We start from the raw sequence: 20992 nt of genomic DNA, 5'->3' as shown, positions 1-20992 counted from the left end.
GGAGGGTGCACACGCAGAGCTCGGGGTCTGACGGCTTTGCTGCCCCGAGCTCCGTCACCACCACCCTGTTCCCTCAGGGACTGTAACGGGCTCATTTCACGCGAGAGCAGTGAAAATCTAGTCTCTTCCCCTCCCACCCGAAGTTCTCAGCAGACACTCCTCTGGGCAGTATTCTCTCCCCTCTTAGCTCCGGAGAAGCAGGATGTCGCAAGCGCATCTAGTAGAAAGTTTATCCATCCCCCAGTTGCTATTAAAATACTGGGGTTGGGGTGCGGAGCCGAGGCAGCTGAAACGCAAGTCTTGGGAAGGATGGGTAGGGATCTGGAGGGGCGTGACCCTCAAATATCTTAAAATACGAATTACACGTCCCTGAGGGTGGGGGAAACGCCCCTAGCTGCAGCGCTCCTCCTTCTGCTTTCTCCCCCTCACTGCCCCGTCTCCTCGCAGCCAGGGAGGGCGCTGGCCTGTGAAGGGAGGGGCCCGCTCCCGTGTCACTAGTTCCCCGGAAATGTGGAGGGGGTCTGTGGCTGCCTTCTCAGCCCAGGCGGGTTCATTTCTCCAGGACTGAAGTTGTAACTGGTCTGGTAAGTTGCTCGCTGGAGAAGTTGGAGACTTGGCATCATGCCTGGGCTTGGAGCTCTCGTCCCTCCTCTCCCACTTCTGGTTCCCTGATCACCCTCATCTTCTCCCTTCTTTTCTTCCCCCTCGTCTTCCCCTTTTCCAGTTCCTTTCTCTTCTGCAGGAGTGAAGAGGTTGCTGGGAGAAAGGTTCTAGGAGCCTCCTTCTTTCTGAATTTTGAGAAATCTGAGTAGATGTTTGGTATCTCTCATCCTCTTTATGAGAAAAGCAAAGCAAACGGAACTGCCAAACCCCAGAGCATCCTAGGGGTGGGGCAGTGGGGCTGGACCATCACCCAGCCTGTACCCAGTCCTGGACCCACACACCCTTCTCCCTGTTCAGATGGTGTTGTCAGCAAAAAGAAACAGCGGTTTATTACTATCTCACTTTATACTGTGTAGAAATTTTAACTTTTCATAGTGCCTTTACGTCTGTAGGTCATATTTAACATAGGGCTTCCCTGGTGGCTCAGTGGTAAAGAACCCACCTGCCAATGCAGGAGACATAATAGACGTGGGTTTGATCCCAGGTTGGGAAGGTCCCCTAAAGGAGGGCACGGCAACCCTCTCCAGTATTCTAGCTTGGAGAATTCCATGGACAGAGAAACCTGGTGGGCCACAGGTCATGGAGTTGCTAAGAGTCGGACTGAAGTGATTGAATGACCGAAGTGACTTAGCATGTACGAACAACACAAGCCATATTGTTGTTCCTTATTTAAACAGATGAGGATGGAGAAGCCAGGGCAGACTGAATACCTGAGGTCACACTCTGAAAGTCTGTGTGGCTTCAGTGTTTAACCAGGTGGGCACAGAGTGGCAGCAGCTATGTTAGAATCAGTCTTGCTTTTAGGTCCCAGACTTATAACTATTAACTCTGAGGTCTCGGACAAGTTGCTTAACATCTCTGGGCTTCAGTTTCCTTTTCTGTAAAAGATATGAATAAAGACCTTGAGCCACAATTACAGAGTCCATGCACCACAAGGAAGATCTTGCGTGCTGCAACGCAGCCAAGTAAATAAATATTTTTTAAAAACATACAAATAAAAGAAAGGTGGTAGAAATAATATCCATCTCTCTGAGACAGTCTGTTGATTAAGTAACTGTACTGCATGAGATGACACTTCATAATGCAGAAATTTCTATATATTAATAGAGATTCCAAGCATGAGATGACCCTTCATAAGGCATACATTTCTATATATTAATAGAGATTCCGATACAGCAGAATGATGGGGATGGGACACTCAGATCCAGAGAACTTGGAAGCCCTGTGTTTTCGAGTTCATTCCACACTAACTTCTCCTTTTACTCTCTCTCCCCCTCCTGATGCAGGTCTTGGCCACTCTGCTGAACTGGCATTTGCTGTGGAGCCAAGTGATGACATTGCAGTCCCTGGGCAGCCCGTAATGCTGGGCTGCAAGGTGGAGGGGATTCCTCCAGTGCGAATCACCTGGAGGAAGAATGGGGTGGAGCTGGCGGACAGTACCCACTCCACTGTGCTGGCCAATGGGTCCTTGATGATCCGCCACTTCCTGCTGGATGGAGGCGGCAGCCCTTCAGATGAGGGGGACTATGAGTGTGTGGCTCAGAACCGCTTTGGGCTGGTGGTCAGTCGGAAGGCTCGAATCCAGGCTGCAAGTAAGTGGGTGCCCTTACTTTTTTTTTTTTTCCAGGTCATGGAGGGATAAAGGGAGCCATTCCATCTTATGTAGCTTCTGGAGAACTGTCTCAGCATGGGTCAGCTGAGAGGAGCATAGCAGCAATTTGCAGTAGTGGAATTATATCATTTACTCATTTAACTGATTGGAATGCAATTTGACAAGAATGTAGTCAAGCACTGTTGTAGGAAGAGGGAGAGAGAAAGCCAGCTTTATTCAGCTCTTGGTTCAGTGTGTCTTAGCTTCCATATGCCTGTATATTATGAGCATCCCAGTCTTTTGAGTATGATTTTTGTGTTTAAAGATAAACTTTGGGGATGATTTAAGAGGATTTTGAAGGGTGATTTTGATTACATGCAGTTTTTAATTACATGCTGACTTTCAAACCTTTGGGGTAGAATAAACCCCCTGTACCAGTGATAACATTCAGAAGCTTCAGCGATTTGCTTTACAAAAAATATGATAGAATAATTTCAGGGTTAACACAGTGATGACATTCCCCTCACTCACCTTCCTGCTGGCATACTTAAAAAAAAATTTCAGCTTTATTGAGATGTAATTGATAATAAAATTATAAGATATTTAAAGCATACATTATGATGACTTGATATTTGGTATGCTTTTTTGATTGGGAGAGAAGAGGTGTTTCATCTCTAGAGCTGTGCTTAGCTGATGGACCAGCAGTCACTGTGGTGATGAAATTATGGTCATGCTCTACTGCTCTGTCCTGCCAAAAGTCTGCTGTTGCTGTTTAATCTGTGTACACTCATAGGTATTATCACATAAACCAAAATTATTTACATATCTTGGGAAGGTGGCAAGCTATGAGGGTGGGAAGTCTGCTCACAGACTTCTGGTTCTTTCTTTTTTTTTGGCTATGTCGCACAGCATGTGGAATCTTAGTTCCCCGACCAGGGATCAAACCTACATCTCCTGAATTAGAAGCAGGGAGTCTTAACCACTGGACTGCCAGGGAAGTCCCAAGAACCACTGCTTTTGAGAAAGGGTAAAAGTTTTGCCAAGTGGAAAATGTTCTGCATCCCATAATCTCTGTACTTCTGGGTGGCGTCTTGAGGTGGTATCCCTTTAAAAGGCTGCTTTAATTTGGGTTGGTAATCATTCAAACTAATGCTTATTAAACACTTGCTGCGTGCTGGGCACCCTGCCCAGGTGCTTTATGTGAATTATCTTATTTAGTCATTGTGATGACACTGGAATATAGGCAGTCGTCATCCTCATTTTACAGATGAGAACACTGAGACTTAAGGGGATCGGTGACCTTCTGGTGAGCAGAGAAGCCAGGACTGCAGTTTAGGTATTCTGAATCCTGCACCCTCCCAGTTAACCCTTGTGGCACGCTGCCTCTTCCCTGTCTGATCCCTGACCAATTTCTTCCTGGCTCCAAGGGCATTTGCATAGTTGTTCTGAACGGCTGGCGAATGATGAATTGTTCTGAGGCAGGAGGCCTCTCGTTGGGTTTAAGATGCCCCTTTGTTCTAAGGAAGGCTCCTCTAGGCCCCCATATGGAGCTCTCTGGGACGCAGCCCTGGACCTTGAGACGGAATCACTTCTGGCTCAGCAACCCCTCAGCCTCCAGCCCTCCTGGCAGTGTAGGGGAGGCTGGTGCGTCCTCCGAGCAGATGGCTGGGTGTGAGGAGGGAAAGTGGGGACAGAGAGTGGGGACCCAAAGAAGCTTGTCGGACAGAAGAGAAGAGACTTCTCAGGGAGCTCTCCCTGGCCTGTGTCAACTCCGCAGGCTCGATGGCTCCTGCATCACCAGCCTAGAGTTCTGGGAGATAAATCCCCAGGTGTTTATATAGAGCTAATTGTAAATGTGCTTTTCTATAAATGGTAATACCTTCAAGATGTTCAGCCTCCTTAAACTCCTAACAGTATAAGCAGTTGAGCTGTGGGCTCTGGCTGCGGGGAGGGCCAGCAGGTGAGGTCGGCTTGGTTAAGCCTCTGGGGTCCTGGGGACATCTGGGGGTTTGCCTCCAAACCCTAGCAGTCTGATACGGGCTCTCTCCCCAGCAAGGCTCGTGGCCCCTCGGGGAAGGCTTGGACGGTTGGATCCCCTTTCCTCACGTCACAGGCTCATGTCCCTGTGAGGTTTTAGAAACCTCCAAAGCTGATTAGCTGCGTGGGTTCTCTCCTTTGGTAACAATGCCCTGCCCATGTGCCCACAGGCTGGGCAGATGTCGTATGACATGGGAGGAGGCCTTCTGAAAGGGTGTGAGGTGCCTTCCAGAGCCCCTGCTTCTCCTGCCTGCTCCACAGGGGCTGACAGGGCAGGAGGATGCTAAGCACCCCTCACAGACACACAATCTGTGTCTGTGCACACCCAGCGCACCTGGTGAGGCAGGTCGGTGTGGGGCACCAGCCAGAGGCCGACGGCTGGGAACGCCTCCTCTTCCATCCAGTGGGCCTGGATGCTGTCACTGAAAGATGGCCTGACCATGATGGACTGGACTCCAGGCCCATTCCTTGGCTTCAGTGCAAGTGTCTCCTGTCTGGGATGAAATGGCTCAGGGTCCTAGGAATACTCATGCTTCCAGCATGTCTGGTTTCTCTGCCTTGCTGTTCCATGTGTTTATAGTTTGGGGGCTGAAAATTGCGACCCTTGTGAAGGAAGAGATCCTAGACAAGTTACTCTCTCCATGGCCCAGTGTCCTCACCTGTGAAATGTACATATAATCCTACTTGGTGGGATGGCAGTAAGGACTAGCACACTCCACGCTTTGCCTCGCACAGAGTTGGTACTCAGTAATGGAGTCAATCCTCTTTGCTTCTTTTAAAGGTGATTCCAGTCTTGTGGCTCAGCTGGTAAAGAATCTGCCTGCAATGCAGGAGACCTGGGTTCGATCCCCTTGGGAAGATCCCCTGGAGAAGGGAAAGGCCACCCACTCCAGTATTCTGGTCTGGAGAATTCCATGGACTGTGCAGTCCATGGGGTCACAAAGAGTTGGACACAACCCAGCAACTTTCACTCCCAGTGACATTGCCAGCAAAAGCAGACTCCTGAATCCACTCCCAGCCCCCAACTTTCTCCCACACTGGGATTCAGTTAGGGAGTACTCCAGGAACATCTCTCAGGGAGTGAATCTCTCACTTCAGAGGCTGAGTGCAACCTGTTCTGTTTTAACCCCTTCCTGGGAGGGTCTGGGGATTCTCCCAAGCCTCTGGGCATCCGCTGAAGCTTGGCTGCCCTGTGAGACCCTCTACCATCCCCCGGGAGAGGCTCCAGGAGGGGCATGTGGGACACCTGATCCAGTGGGAATAGGCAGTGACTCACACCTGTTGAGACCTGTGTCCCTGGATGACTCCAAAGAGGGATGGGCTGGCTACAAGGAGGGGAGATAAGTGGGGGCCCCACCCTCAGCTCCCCTCCACTCCCAACTCCCCTCCACACCCCTAGCCCCCCTCCACCCCCAGGTCCCCTCCACCCCTAACTCTCCTCCACACCCCCAGCCCTCCTCCACCCCCAGCTCCCTTCCACCCCCCTCCACCCCCAACTCCTCTCCACTCCCAGCTCCCCTCCACCCCCAGGTCTCCTCCACCCCCAACTCTCTTCCACCCCCAGCCCCACTCCACCCCTCTCCACTCCCAGGTCCCCTCCACCCTCAGCTCCCTCCACCCCCAGCTCGCCTCCACCCCCCCAACTCATCTACACCCCCAGCCCCCCTCCACCTCCAAATCCCCTCCACCCCCCAGCTCCCCTCCACCCCCAGCCCCCTCCACCCCCAGCTCCCCTCCACCCCCAGCCCCCTCCACCCCCAGCTCCCCTCCACCCCTAGCTCCCCTCCACCCCCAGCTCCCCTCCACCCCCAGCCCCCCTCCACCCCCAGGTTCCCTCCACACTGAGCTCCCCTCCACCCTCAGCTCCCCTCCACCCCCAGCCCACCTCAGGCAGATACTTAGTTCCTGCCACTCACTTTCTGGCCTCAGTTCCTGGTCTCGAGCCTTTTGGGAAACTGGAGTAAAGAGGTAGATGATCTGGAACGCAATTTGTCAGACTTTGCTGTGCCCGTGATCTTGATAAGATTCAGATTTTGAATCAGTGGGTCTAGGCCAGGGCCTGGGGGTCCTGCAGGTCTAACGGATCCCTTGTGACGCCCACAGTGCTGGCCCACAGGCGTGAGAGGAGAGCCCCTCCCACATCATAGTTGCTAGTGTAGGGGCGTCTGTGGGCAGGACAGTGAGTTTGGAGAACATGGGCTTCAGGGTCACATCTGGGTAGGTTTGAACCCCAGCTCTGCCACTCACAGATGCCATGTCCTTAGCACAGTTACTTTCAACTCTCAAGTCAAATGAGTCTCTGCCTTCATTTGAAAAGGAAAAAAAAAAGCATAATCCCATCATCCTATCAGGGCTGTCGGGGAATTAAATGAGATGATGGATGGAAAGTATCTGGCCCAGGGCTTGGCCTCTAGAAATGCTCATTAAGTATTATTGTTAGTATTAGGTTTGCTGTTGCTGTTGTTTAGTCGCTAAGTTGTGTCCGACTGTTTGCTACCCCATGGACTGTAGCCCTCCAGGCTCCTCTGTCCACGGGATTCTCCAGGCAAGAATACTGGAGTGGGTTGCCATTTCCCTCTCTAGAGGATCTTCCTGACCCAGGGATCAAACCCACATCTCCTGCATTGGCAGGCAGATTCTTTACCCTGAGTCACCTGGGAAACCCCTAGTGATAGGTATTGAGTGCTAATTTAGGATGAAGACAAGCCTGTTCCAATGCAGGTAGGATTCTTGAAGTGCCAGGATTGCCTCCCCCGTAGCCCGGAGCCATCCTGACTGGGTGTGCCCAACGATGGTTATGAGGGTAGGCTGTGGAGGGAAACACATCCCCAGCTGGATGGACTTGGGTAAGTCACTGGAATCCCTGAGTCTCAGTTTCCTCATCTTTAAACTTGAGGAAATAATACTTAGCAAGGAGGAATGCTGGGAGGAGCCCCCACGACAATACGTGTAAAGAACTTAGCACAGTGCAGGGCAGATAGAAAATGTTCCTTAGGCACTGTTACTATTCTGGAGTGATAACAAGGTGAGACATGAAGTTCTAAGCTTCTTTAGGTATGGTGGTTCCAGGAGGGTCCCTGGTAGCCTGGACTCCACACACTGGAGTGTGGTGAGAGGGAAGGAAATCCAGGTCTAGGCCCCTACTAAATCACCTGCTGCTCACGCCCTCAGTCACCCGCTCCTGAAGTCTGCACCATTCTCAACCTGCCTGAGCGAGGGCAGTTTCACCAGCTACTCTGAAATCTCTTCCAGCAGCAAGATCTATGCCTGTGTGGATGTGGAGACAGGGTCTCAGCACAGATCTGTGGAGCCAGGTCTGGGTGGGCAGGTTGGGAAAGCTATGGGCTGGAGCTGCCTAGTGGCACAGCCTGTGTGGTGGGCTCGGTATATTTAGGGAACCCCAGCAGTGCCTCAGTGTAGGGCAGTGAGTTGTGCAAGGAAATGGTTCCTGGCACAGTGACTGGTGACCCTGGAGGCCTTTGTCACCTGGAGGCCTGGTGTGTGAAACCCAAGCTTTTCTCTCCTCTTTGAGGGGCAGCTCAGCCAAAGTAGATGTTGTTCAGTCGCTCGGTTGTGTACAACTTTCTGTGAACCCATGGACTGCAGCACTCCAGGCTTCCCTGTCCTTCACCATCTCCCAGAGCTTGCTCAAACTCATGTCCATCGAGTCAGTGATGCCATCCAACCATCTCATCCTCTGTCGTCCCCTTCTCCTCCCGCCTTCAATCTTTCCCGGCATCAGGGTCTTTTCTAATGAGTCAGATCTTCGCATCAGGTGGCCAGAGGATTGGAGTTTCAGCTTCAGCATCAGTCCTTCCAATAAATATTCAGGACTGATTTCCTTTAGGATTGACTGGTTTGATCTCCTTGCTGTCCAGGGGACTCGCTCCAAAGTAACCATGAGGAAATCTCCCTTTTGCCCTTCACATGCTTCCACCTACCTGTTAGAGCAGAACGCAGGTGCTGCTGCTGAGGTGTCACCTGTGTGACGAGTGATGGACATGCCAAGGCCTACTCTCACACCAGGCAGGTCATCTGTAAGTATGCCAGGGTGCAGAAGTAGGTGGAAATCAGTACTCCACAGCCTGACCTCTTCTGATGCTCTTGAGAAGCTGTGAGGCGTGGTGCAAAGGCCCTTGCCTGGACACCGGTGTCCTGCATAACTGGGCAAGTCAGTCACCCTCTCTGGATTTCGTTTTTCTGATTGTAATATTGAGTCGTTGGACCAACGTTCATCTCTGCGCTGCGATATTAAGGCTTCCTTTCCATCCAGTTAGTCCTTGGGACTGCCTGCCTTTCTGAGCCTTTTCCCAGTCTATTCTTGCCCCTACTCGTCCCTTACCCAATCCCTCCCCAAAGACCACTTAATTCACAGTAATTTCTTCCTCGCCCTCCTAAGGCGGGGAGTACTTGTGGTCTGTGGCATTCAGGCTCAGCCTTCCTCTCAATGGAGGCTGCCTGCATTGTTAAGTAACTGTTTTGTGGCTGGATATTCCATCTGTTTCCTTAACTCGATTTTAAGCTCCTAAATGGCTTCTCTCTCTTTTGTATCTCTCACGTCCTTGCCTGTGGAGCCCAATAAAAACTAAATGAATATGTGGCCTTGTAGGTGCAAAGCTCCATCGCTCTCTGCTTCTCTTTGACTTTCTCTGTTTCTCCCCACCTCGTAATTGAGAGCATAGCTCAAAGGGACAGAAGCTGGTGAATGGGGAATTTAACACACTAGAGGCAAAATCTTGGGGAGGCTGTGGCTGCGTGTTTTTCTCTAGAGGAGCTGAGACTCTCTTCTTCGGCAGATGGCGTGTGAATCAGAAACCGCATTGCTTGGTAGCCCTCATGCCTGGGTCTTGGGGTCTCCTGCCTTGGACTGTATTCCCTGGCTGGATAAAGGCTGTATCCCCAGGCCTGCTGGCCTCAACTGTAGTGGGAGGACCGCCCCTCGCCCCAGCAGCAGGACTTGAGTGTGGAAGTTGCAAGCTTCTGGTTCCCACACCTTGGCTCCGCTGCCACAGGCAGCCAGCTGGCCCCTTGAACACAATGTGCAGATCTTCTCTGTTCCCGTTCCCGGCATTGTCCATGGCCGGGCGCCTTGGCTGGGAATGCGGGCCGGTGAATAGCGGAGGCATTTGCAGCCTGCAAATGAAACAGGCCCCCAGCTCCCGCTAGCCCCCCATTCCCTCCCCAACCCCCGGGAGAAAGGACTTTTTCACTTCTGGCCTTCTTGTATTGCCTTCCCCTCGCCTCTCCAAAGTCCCTGCAGGCATGTGTGTGTGTGCGTGTGTGTGTGTATGTAAGAGACTTTTCACAGCAGCTTGAAGGCTGTTCAACACAGCCCTCAAAAAAACAAGTAGAATGGAACAGAAGGGCACCCAGGATGGAAAACCAAACAGCTCACTGCTGTCTTTGTTTAAACTGGACCGAGTGGTTCCAAAAACGTCTGCCTGTGTAACTAACCTATGGCTCCCTAAGATCTCTGGCTCTAGCCTTGTTGCAACAAGAAACGCAGAGACCAGTGCTAGTGCTAAGTCGCTTCAGCCGTGTCTGACTCTTTGTGACCCCATGGACTGTAGCCTGCCAGGCTCCTTGTCCATGGGATTTTCAGGGCAAGAATACCAGAGTGGGTTGCCATTTCCTTCTCCAGGGAATGTTCCCAACCCAGGGATCAAACCTGCGTCTCCTACATTGGCAGGCAGGTTCTTTACCACTAGCGCCACCTGGGAAGCCCATGGAGACCAGCAATGTGTGTGTATATTGCCACGTGGGCCTCTGTGGGCACCTGAGCATACAGCTGCGTGCCGAAGAAGGGTGCAGGGGGTCAGGATGAGGGTCCAGCTTTCAAAGGACTCTTCTGTGGGAATCCCTCCTCCCTGAGCAGTGTGACCAGGCTAGAGATCTAGAATGGACAGAACTAGTACAGGGCAAGAGGGGGTGGTGGGTCATTTTATTAGATCCTGTAGCTGAAGTGAGGAAGGAGGGAAAGCTAGCCTTAGGTCGCTGGCAGAGGGTGGGGCTTACATGATGGGCTTGGGGGCCTGGCCATAGTATCTGGGAATCTAGACCGTGGTTTTCTTATTTATTAGGTGAGTGCCAGCAATCTGGCTGCAATCCGAGCCTGCTGGCCTGGGCTGTTCGTGTGCCAACCACCCCCCACCTCCACCCCCACCAAAGGACCATTCTTTGATGTCTGAGCTTGCTTCCCCTGCCCACCAGCTTTGTTCACCCTGTTTCAAGAAAGGCTGACCCTTTCTGACTGCCCTCGAAGGTAAGGGAGGAGCAGAGAGTGTTCTCTGTGAATCGGAGCAGCTCCAGGGGCACTTCCTGGACAGGTGATGATGTGACCTATGGAAGGGCAAAGACAGGGGTCCAGTAAGGGCCTGAAGAGGGGCAAGCGAGGAGGAATGCCAGGCCAGACCCTGGACTCCAGGCAGATGGAGGGGATGGAAGTGTGGGCTTAATCCAGGCCAGCTCACCACCTGATTCAGGCAGATGGAGGACAATTCGATGCAGAGGACTCCCAGCCCACCCTCTCCATCTCTTCCCTGGATCTTAGGCTCCTCAATCTTCGACACCCCCTACACACTCTGCCTCGCCCCCACCCCCTCCTGTGAGGTCACGTTCGGGGTCTTTGTCTTAGAATTCCTCCTGCCTCCTGGTTTCTCCTGCCCTCCCTTCTTCCTGTGTCCAGCTCTCTTTATTGTTCTGTTTCCTCCTGCCTCTGGCTCCAAATGTAGCAATTCCTGTGTCCACCCTCTGCTGCTGTGCTTGGAGGGAGACACCACTGCAAAAGTAGGTGAGCTCAGGCCTCGGCACAGAGCAAAGAGATGGGAAGAGGGGAGTCAGAGAGGATGAGGTGCAAAGAGGACCCCAAAGGAAGGCGTTCGTGGCCTCCCCAGCAAGTCAGAGTCTCACTGGGGCACACCTTCCCCGGGAGAGGAATCTGAGAATGCTGGCCCCTGCTTGGGCCCTGTCTCTGAGCCTGGACACTGACCACGGTGGGTGGTGAGGGCAGCCCCAGGCTACTCTCTGGAATGCTGGTGTTGGGTTGCAGTGCAGATGCAAGCAGTGATAATGGGCAGGAACTGGACTTTCTGGTCTGGCTGCTGCCCCCAAGGCCATTGGAATGTGAGGGGGGACTAGCAAGAGGCCCCAGGGACTTGGAGTGGGCAGATGGAGACCAGACCACCTAAATGGAGAGGAGGGGGCAGACCACCAAGAGAGAGGACCAAGTTCTAGCCTTTTCACTGAGTTGCAGGCTACAGTCAAAGAAGCCTAAAATTCCTGGTCCATCTAGGACCTTGGAAGTCTGCCCAGCCCCGCAGTGGGATCACAGGCATCCAGACTGCATCCATTTGGACCTTGCCTGGTCCCACCTCCTCGTTTTACAGAGGTGAAAACTGAGGCCCTGAGGAGGTATCCTGCCCAAGGATGTGATTGGTCCTCCAGCCTGGGCAGGTTGGAGAGCCCCTGGAGTCCCTCGTGCCGCTTGCCCCACCCAATGCCTCACCGCTTTCTGGTTGGGGATGGGGGAGATCTTTTTATATCTCCTCCAGGGCATACTGGCACATACATTTCCATTTTTCTCCTGATCTACCCCCACCCCTGTCTGTGGGGGTGGTTCTGAATGTGAGTGTCAGCCAGGGGGTATAGGCTCCTGACATCCATGGCACATCTCAGAGAGTCCCTGAGTTTCCAGAGCACCCCGGATGCTGGGCTGAGTAGTGTGAGGGCTACCTACGTGCTGGCTCTGGTGGGGAACCTGTAGTAGTAGCAGGAGTCTTCCTAGTCTAAGGGGGCTGCACTGTCCTAAGCCCTGTGTATGTTAATTTACTTAATTCCCACAGATTTCCATTAGTAGGCGTTACTAGTCCTATTTCACAGATGAGTAAACAGAACTTTTCACTTTCATGCACTGGAGAAGGAAATGGCAACCCACTCCAGTATTCTTGCCTGGAGAATCTCAGGGACGGGGGAGCCTGGTGGGCTGCCATCTCTGGGGTCACACAGAGTCAGACATGACTGAAGTGACTTAGCAGCAGCAGCAAACAGAAGCCCAGACTGGTTATTAACTTGCCCAAGAGTACACAGTAAGTAGAGACGCTGGGTTTTAAACCTGGTCTGCCTGACTCAAAATTCAGTGGCCTGAGTGTCCTTAAAGGGGGCTAGAGTCCCTTGAGAACATAATCAGTATTTTTGCCTAAGAAATATTAATAGAGCCATGCTCCTGTGAGAGTATTGGGAGCAAACAACTTAGAACCCTGGCCAAAGTGGGAGCCACTTCTGGGTGTGCAAGATGGGGCTACATGGTCCCCACCCCCAGCTGCTGCTGGAGGTCTGGGGAGAATCAGGAGGGCAGTTAGGCTGGGTGCTCTGCTGGGATGCTCTGCAGAGAAAAGTTGTCCTACCTGAGAGGCTGGGCAGAGTGGCTGATACAGGTTCCCAGCAGCAGGAGAAGTCCGGAGGGTGTTGGGCTGTAGGTGTGAGAATTGCTTGTTTCAAGGAGGAAAGACAAGTTCCCCTCCCCCGGGGCCCCTCATCTCCCTTTCCCTTTCTTGTTGCCCCCGCATAATGATGCTGATTGCTCCACATCTGTCATAATTACTCTTTGTTTGAAAATTCAGAACAAATCACAGGAAAGGAACTGGTGTGGCTTGAGTAGGATCCTTCTCCCTAGGGGTTCCAGGGGTGGGGGCTGGGTGGTAGGGAAGAGACGTAATCAGCCTTGGAAGATGGAGAAGCCAGGCTGCTGATTGTCCTTTTGCTGTCCCCTTGCCTGGGCAAGGTGGCCTAAGGCCTCGTGCAGTTACGTGGCCCCCACCCCTGACCACAGTCCCTGCCCGCTGTGGTAGCTGGAAGATTCGGCTACTACCCCATCCTGGGTGAGTGGTCGACGTGAGGCCCCTGCCCTCTCGGCTCCTCCCCTGCCCTCTTGGCCCCACTGAGCAGTGTGTTGGACGGCAGGCTCCGTCGTCAACCTAGCAGCACTGCAGGGAGGGGCGGGCTGTGCCTGCTGGGAGGGCACAGGGCGGGGGCTTTACTGGCCATGGGGAGGGGCCAGTTGCGGCTGGGATCCTTAGAACAGGGTGAACTTTGGGTCTCTGAGTGAGAACCGGTAACGGGGGTGGGGAGGGAGCACCAACCAGACCTTCTTGGGATGCTGCGGCAGCCCTGCGTGCTCTGCATTTCTTCACCCTCACTCTGAGCAACCTGACTTCTGGGGAGGGTCCTGGATCCTGCCCCCATCCCTACCTGAAAGCCTTGGTTTGGGGGCTGATGTTTCCTGGGGCATATGCCCTGACCTGGGGCCCTGCCTGCCGTGGAGCTGCCTGCATGTTTTCCTCCCAGTCTACCCGCTTCCCACCTGGGAAAGTGCCTGCCAAGACTGCGGACTGGGAGGAGCCTGGACCTGACATAGACGTCATCCTTACTTCTGTGTCCTCTTTGACTCCCACTTCGACCAGGAGCTGCTTGTAATATATGAATATTCAACTCATCCCCATGTGGTTTTTGGACCCACAAAACCCAAAGTTCACTTTCCTGGACCTCAGTTTCCCCATGGGTGGAAGGTAGTGTGGAGAGGACCAGATTACAAGGTTCTCAAAGTCCCCTCTCACTTCTGACTCGTTTTGCCTTGAAGGTAGTTTCCCCCCTCCCCAACTCTCCTCTCTACCTCTCCCCAGGCTGGCCCTAGCTCTCTCCTCCATCTCCCTCTCCCACTCCTCTGTCTCTCCCGTACTGGGCTTGGCTTCCTCCTTTTTGAACTGTCAAGATCACAGTTCTATAGCAAAGCTCTCTTGTCATCCTCACCTTCTGTCGCTGCCCCTACCTGGGCGGTTGCTGCCCGGGGCAGCACGCACGTGTCGGAAGCGAGGCTACTGAGTCCCTGGGATTGGGGTGTGGCGGGGCGCTCAACCACCTGCGCAGGGACTGGCCCTCCGCCCCGCGGCAAGCGCGGTGTGAAATGAGTGGACCGCGCTCTGAAAACGACTCCTTTCCTTTGCATCGGCGAAGAGGGATACCCCCAACTGTCAGCACAAAGCGGGCTGCTTCTCGCCGAGGCGGGGCCCGGCCGGTTGGCCGACAAGGCAGAATCGATGTGCCTTCAATTAACCTGCGCCGCGCAGTTGCGGGGCTGTCAAGTCACCGCGCCCTGTGTGTCTGTGGATGTGAGAACCTGTGTGCGTGTGTGAGTGTATCTGCGGTCTGCGACTGCGCTTGTGTTGTCCTTGGAGCTCCTGTATGCTCCACTACTTCCCTGGCCTTTACCTCTCACCGACTGGAGGCCTCTTACTGGTCTTGGGGAGCAAAATAGAACAGGAGAGTGGAGGTCTAGGGCCCCCAGCCGCCTTCCTCCCGATTGGCTTGGAGTGCAGGCCAGGGACTGCTGACAAGGGGTGGGGGCTAGACAAAAGTCTATAGGCCAGCCTTTGAGCAGGAAGCAGAGTGGGGCCCAGAACCTTCACAGAAGGGTAGCTGGGACAGAGATGTGTGCTTGTCGCCCTGACAGTGCTGGGGAGTGTGCTCCCCCCAGGGGCAGGCAGGAGTGGGGAGAAGGGAGCTTTCCAGGTTTTCCTGATGCACCCTCACCCTGCTTTGCCCTGTCCTCCAGTCTCTTGCCCTTGTTTCTCACATCACTGCTGTGGAAGCTGAGACCAGAGAGCAGGCCTTGCCCCAAGTCCTGGTGTACAGAACTGGGACAGAAAGCATTCAGGCATTCTTTCCAATGAGCTGGTTGGCCAAATGGGATTTGGGATTCTAACTTGAGAGCCGGGATCTTAGAACACTGAAACCCAGTATTTGCTTGTGATAAGCAATTCCTGGATCTTTTCCTGCCATCTTCACATCTGGCTGTTTTTTTCCCTCACCTCCCCTGCTCTTCGTGGGTTATTTTTGTTTTGCCTCTTACATCCCAGCTTATATGGAATGTCACTCTCTTTCTGCAGTAGTTCCCTTTACCCTAATTTTTTAGAGGTCTCTTAAAATTGTATGCTGGGCTTCCCTAGTGGCTCAGTGGTAAAGAATCTGCTTGCCAATGCAGGAGACATGGGTTCAATCCCTGGGTCGGGAAGATCCCCTGGAGAAGGAAATGGCAACCCACTCCAGTATTCTTGCTTGGAGAATCCCATGGACAGAGGACCCTGATGGGCTATAGTACATGGGGTCACAAAGAGTTGGATACGACTTAGCAACTGAACACCATCACCACCACGAAAATTGTATGCCAAACCTCTAATACCTTAGAGAAACCCTGTCTTAAGTTGGTCCCACTTGAAGAATGGGTTAGAATATCCTTGCTTCCACTATATCAGAAGACCAGTAATGATATATCATAGAATGAGTCTTAGGATTGAGCCTGTTTGACATTCCTGCTCTCTTGTGTTTCTGATTTTGCTTTTCAAATCAGTCATTTTCCCACTGAAACATGACAAAATCAAGATCATTACAAGCAAGGCTGCTAAGTATAAGGTTGATGGGATCAAGGCTTTCCTGAAATAAAGCCATATAGCTTTTATTGCATCAATTCGGGAAGGAGTCATTGAACTGAATGCCCAGCTTGGCTTTTTGGGGGTGAGGAGAATCAGAAGACACCCCAGTCTGTTCTGGGACAGTGAGTATGAAGCTTGTTCCTCCCACTGGTTTGCAGACTCCTTGAGGGGTGGGGCTAGCTCCTCTGAGCATCCTCAGCGCTGAGCACAGAGTGACGCCTGGGAAGGGTGAGAATGGAGAGCTGCGGGCGTATGCAAGGGAGGGTGGAAACACGTCCTGCCTGCTGTGGTCAGCACACTCTTCCTCTGGAGTTCAACAGCCTGGACCTGGGGGAGGCAAGGAAGGCTGAGTCGGATATCACTCGAGAGCCTCCAGTGTACTTTCCCTGAAGCCATTCTCTGCAGGCTTCTGAGTCCCCTGCTGTCAGGAGCCAAGAGCAGCCATGTCTGCACCTAACTGTATCACCAGTCTCCTAAACCAGCTTCTTCTAGTCTTAAGAGGCACCCCTGTCTCCCTCTTCTGTTCCTTTGCTTGAAACAGCCTTCTTCCAAGGTCCCACTGCTGGCCACTTGGGGGAGGATGGAGACTGGACAAAGCTGCAGGTGAGGCGGTGGCCTGGTGAATTCAGACCTCGGTTTACCAGGTGAGGTGGCTACTGATACTCAGTCACCTCAGGGTGGGACACCCTTCCAGACAAGCTATAGAAAGTCCGAGGATGCCAGACCTTTGGCCTCATCCCCAGAATGGCTAACAGGCTAGTTCCGTGCTGGGAAGTGTCCCTCTTCCCTTGAGCTCCATGTGCATCCTCTTGGGAAGGACTGTCCTTGCATATGTATATGCCTATCTTCCTATTATCTTGAAAAATCATAACTATGATAACAAAGCCTCCTGTGAATGCATGTTGCTGTGGGAATGGATAAGAGGAGAAAAAACACATTCTCGTTATTATACTCATTATCTTCTTATGAAAATATTCACCCATGGAGCATTATTTTTAAAGTTATTTAATGGTCTTGGGTTTGGGGAAAGAAGAGATGTGAGGAGAAATAGGCTTCCTTTAGAAAGCACTTTTTTAGTTAAAAGTGTTGAATCTCCAGTTTGGGCCTGGAGGCGCCTCATGTTTTTTGAATAGTGGATCATTTCCCAAGTGTAATTTTCTGGGGATTAGATATTCAGGCACTCTTGTTGAAATCTGGACAAACTATAAAGACACGTGTATAGTACTATATAATAACAATTATAGTTTCTGCTTGAATGGTCATTTTAGTCCTGTAAAATGAAGCTAGTGGCCTGTATGGCATTAGAATGATCTCTGATCTACTACAAACTAACTGTTGTTTCCTTGGGTAGGTCCTTTTTTTCTCTAGATGAAGGGACGTTCAGCATCATTCTTTACGGTCCTTGGGTCTGTGAAGGGGGCTCGGGGATGGCAGATGAGGGAAAGAGAAGTCAGATTGGTGGAGCTTCAGGCTTCTTACATTTACCACATCCACAGCAGTTCTGCGTTACCTTTTTGTTTTGTTTTGGAGTTCTTTAGACCACCTAACTAAGCAGATCAGCTAACTAGGTAGACTGGCCTAAGCAGGGGAGTAGTTCAGCAGGTGCTGGGATACCAAATAGGCTTAAGATTCTAGAGCCTTAGGCAGAAGAAACATGACTCTGAGATGAAGATTTAGGAGAATTATTAAGAAAAACGTTATGATCATATTGGCACTTATGACCAGGTTAAATTAAACCTTGATTGAGAATTGGGTTAGAAAAATAATAACCTGTACTTAGATTTTTCTCTCCTTTAAAAAGCATATGTTTTCACGTATCACTGTTAAAATTAGCGCTCAGTAGTGTTAGACGTGGTTGATCAGTCAAGACAAGGACCCATTTTGGCGGCTGTGTAGTCTCTCAACAAGTGTTGTCCAGTCTTTAATTTTATTCTCAAATAAACGGATGGATGAAATGGCAACCTGCTCCAGTACTCTTGCCTGGAAAATCCCGTGGATGGAGGAGCCTGGTAGGCTACAGTCCATGGGGTTGCAAAGAACAGGACACAACTGAGCGACTTCACTTTATGGGTGGTCCTGTTTCAGAGCCTAGTTATCGGCTGTACACAAAGGGTTCATAATCTCGTTGTGGTAACATGGACATTAGAACATTAGAAAAGATTGCTGCCTTAGAAAGAGCCCAGTAATATGCATCATAAGTGATGCTAACCAAGGGTGACTGGGTCAGCCCAACAGCCTACTGTTGATCTGAGCAATGGACCTTTTTATCAGTTGAGAAGCCTGAAAGGACACTGGATCTTATGTATGTTCTTCTTTAGGCAGACATAATCTAAGAGCCCATCAGAAGGGATTAGGAAGTATGTGCTTCCAGGAAAAGGATACTGGAACTGAAGGATATTAAAGCAGGTCAGTTATCAAATCAACCAATCTCTAAGAGCATGTCTCCTACACCTACCTGCCTCTAAGCTGAGGACTCTGAGGGACAGAAAGATAAGACACCTCCTGATCTTGAAGAATTCGAGCTCCTCTTCCTGCCTTGTCAAGAAGCAACCATAACTGTGGTGATAGTGAAGAGAGAAGGCAGCTTGATAAAGCACAGAATCTGTTGAATTGATTTACAGTGTGATTGTCAGCCTGTCCATCTGCATCATGATTTTCCTTTAGTGCTGATTTCTAAGCTAAGCCTCTCACATCCTTAAACAAGAAGAAAAGGGAAGTGCCTCAGGCTAGTCCAGTTCCTGATAAAGAGTCGGTTTTCACAGGCAAGTGGTTGAAACTCCAGTCCTTCCTTCCCACCCACCATTCTCATCAAGGGGACCTTTCTTGGATCAAAGCAGCGGCCTGGGCGCTTCCGTTGTCACATCCGAATCCTGAACCCTGGCTCAGACCTGACTGTTAGGACCTCCCCTTTCCAAGCTTTCTCTCTTCCTCCCGGAACATGCCAGTCCATTCCTCAGCCCCCACAGCTTCCCATCTTCCTGCCTCTTCTTTTCAGAGCCCTGTTCCTCTTCTCACATCTCTCCCAGCCATTCTCTGAACGTCTCCAGCCCTTTCAGCTGGTGGCACACAGTTGGGCACTGAAGAACATAAATCCTCGACTCTTCTCATTGTTTCATGTGTTCCCAGCGAAATCTAATTAGGCTGTAAAGGCAGGGCCTCGCTTGGTTTTTCTCCGAACCGGGCTATCACAGTAGGTGCCCCCAAGAACCCACTGGTGTAGAGGGGAGCCCCGGGGCAGACTCGTAGCCCCTGCCGGGCTTCCATGGGTAGTCGGGGCGCGGAGGGCTTCTTCCGTGGGGAGGCGGGACCTGCTTCCTCAGTTTCCCTGGGCCGGCCCGGTCCACCCGGGCGCAGCTGGGGCATTTGCCCCGCTGGGGGGAGAGGGTGGCGGGAAATGGTGCCTCGCTCGCCCCAGCGACATCAAACCCTCGTTTGGCGTGCGAGGACAATGGTTGTCTTATTTTCTCCATTCGCCGCGCACAATGCCGGATTCTCTCATTCACCCGCGGCGGTGCGAGCGAGGTAATTAGCCAGCGCCATTCAGCGCGGACACTATTGCTATGCGGGGGGGCGAGGACGCCCGCGTCGGCGGGGATTAGCCGCGGCTCGGGGTGTGCAGCTGCGGCCACTTCAAAGGGGCCCGACGGCCCGGCCGGCTGTGGGAACCGGCGCCGCCTCCCTCGGGAGCCGCCCCGCCGGCTCGGCCCGGGCCCGACGGACCGGACGCGGCTGCTCCTCCCCGGCCCGCAGCCGCCCGCCGCGCGCTCTCCGCCGGCGCAGGCTCAGCACTGCCCGGGCCCCGAGCTCCGGTGTCGCTCCCCATCACACTCCCACTTTCATCAGGACCTCAAGGGCTTTTTTTTTCTTTTGAGTCCCGGGAGTCAAAGGGCAAAGAGGGGAAGGTGGAGGGAGGAGCGAGGGGGGATGGGAGCTTGACACAAAGCGCTGACCTCTGCCGAGCGGAGCAGATGGTCCCACTTACTCCTGCCGCCGAGCGAGCGGCTCTCAGGGCCCCAGGCTCGGGGGCCCTGACCCCGCTCGGCAGCCGAATGCCAGCACTGGGGGCTCCGGGGGGGCCGGGCTCCCACATGCTCCACCCGCCCGGCTGCCGGCTCCTGGCATTGGAGTCCGACTGCCTGGACTAACTACTGGCCTTGTTGCTGGAGGGGTTGGATGGGTGGATGGGGTTATGGGTGCTGGGCTGGGAATCTGCCCTTGTCGGATGCTGGAGCTCGGGGGACGATAAGGATTCTCGAGAACCTGCCAGGCCAGGGGGTCCCAATGCTGGCCGTGCACATGTGACAGCCTCCTGCGCTTTCATAGATTCCTGAGCACCGCGCCAGACCAAGGAAGTGGAGTCTGGAAATCTGCAGTTACTCAGCGTCCTAGGTTATTCTGATACACAGTCAGGTTTGAGAAGAGGACTGGGGTGCTTAGTCCCAAGTCCTTCGTTTCATTGAATAAGCTGAGACTCAAGGAGAGAAAGTAACTTGCCCCAAATAAACAATGAGTTGTGGCAGGGTGGGGTCTTGGGTGGAAGAGAAGATAATGTGTAATGACCCCAAGATCATATGACCCTTAACGCTAGCATTCAGGACACAGTTAATGAAGACTTATTATTTACCTAGTATTTGTTCTAGGTGCTGGAGATAGAAAGGCAAGTTAGACCATTCTGGGCCCATAAGGGACTCATAGGCTAGTAGGTGATTGATGTGTAAGCAACGGATTCTGATATGTTTTGTTAAAGGCTAGGAGAGAGGCACAAAGGCAACACATTCAAGGCAGGAATTAATTCTGCCTGCCTCCTTTGGGGGCTGTAGAAGATGAGATGCTAGTAGAGAAAATGGCAAAAGAGTTCCAGGCAAATGGGGACAGCAGAGGTAAAGAGAAGTATGAACATCTGATGTCTGGAAAAGACAAGCCTGTCTCACACAGTCGGAGTGCAAATTACATGAAGAGAGAACTAGCTGCCTTTGAAGCTGGAAAGATTAATCAGGATCTAATAATGAAGACCTTGAATGCCATCCCAAGGAGACTACCTTGATTCAAGGCAATGGAGAACCACCGAAGATGGTTAATTGGATATTCAGGAAGATGATTATGGCTTCAGGATGGACTAAGAAGAGGAGGTGTGTCCGACACTTTGTGACCCCATGGACTGTAGCCCCCAAGATCCTCTGTCTATGGGTATTCTCCAGGCAAGAATACTGGAGTGGGT

The 20992-nt window shown here is 52.3% G+C and overlaps 1 protein-coding gene across 1 annotated transcript in view; it reads left to right on the top strand.

Annotated features, from left to right (window-relative positions):
• IGDCC3 (immunoglobulin superfamily DCC subclass member 3) overlaps positions 1–20992 on the top strand; it is a 42071-nt gene that overhangs the window by 856 nt on the left and 20223 nt on the right. Inside the window, exon 2 of the mRNA XM_027552995.1 lies at positions 1950–2255. Within this exon, the coding sequence (XP_027408796.1) occupies positions 1950–2255 (306 nt within the window). The remainder of the gene's footprint in view (positions 1–1949; positions 2256–20992) is intronic.

Source organism: Bos indicus x Bos taurus, chromosome 10 (genome assembly GCF_003369695.1).
Source record: "Bos indicus x Bos taurus breed Angus x Brahman F1 hybrid chromosome 10, Bos_hybrid_MaternalHap_v2.0, whole genome shotgun sequence".
Taxonomy (NCBI): Eukaryota; Metazoa; Chordata; class Mammalia; order Artiodactyla; family Bovidae; genus Bos; species Bos indicus x Bos taurus.
This window is presented reverse-complemented; position numbering and strand designations above follow the sequence as displayed.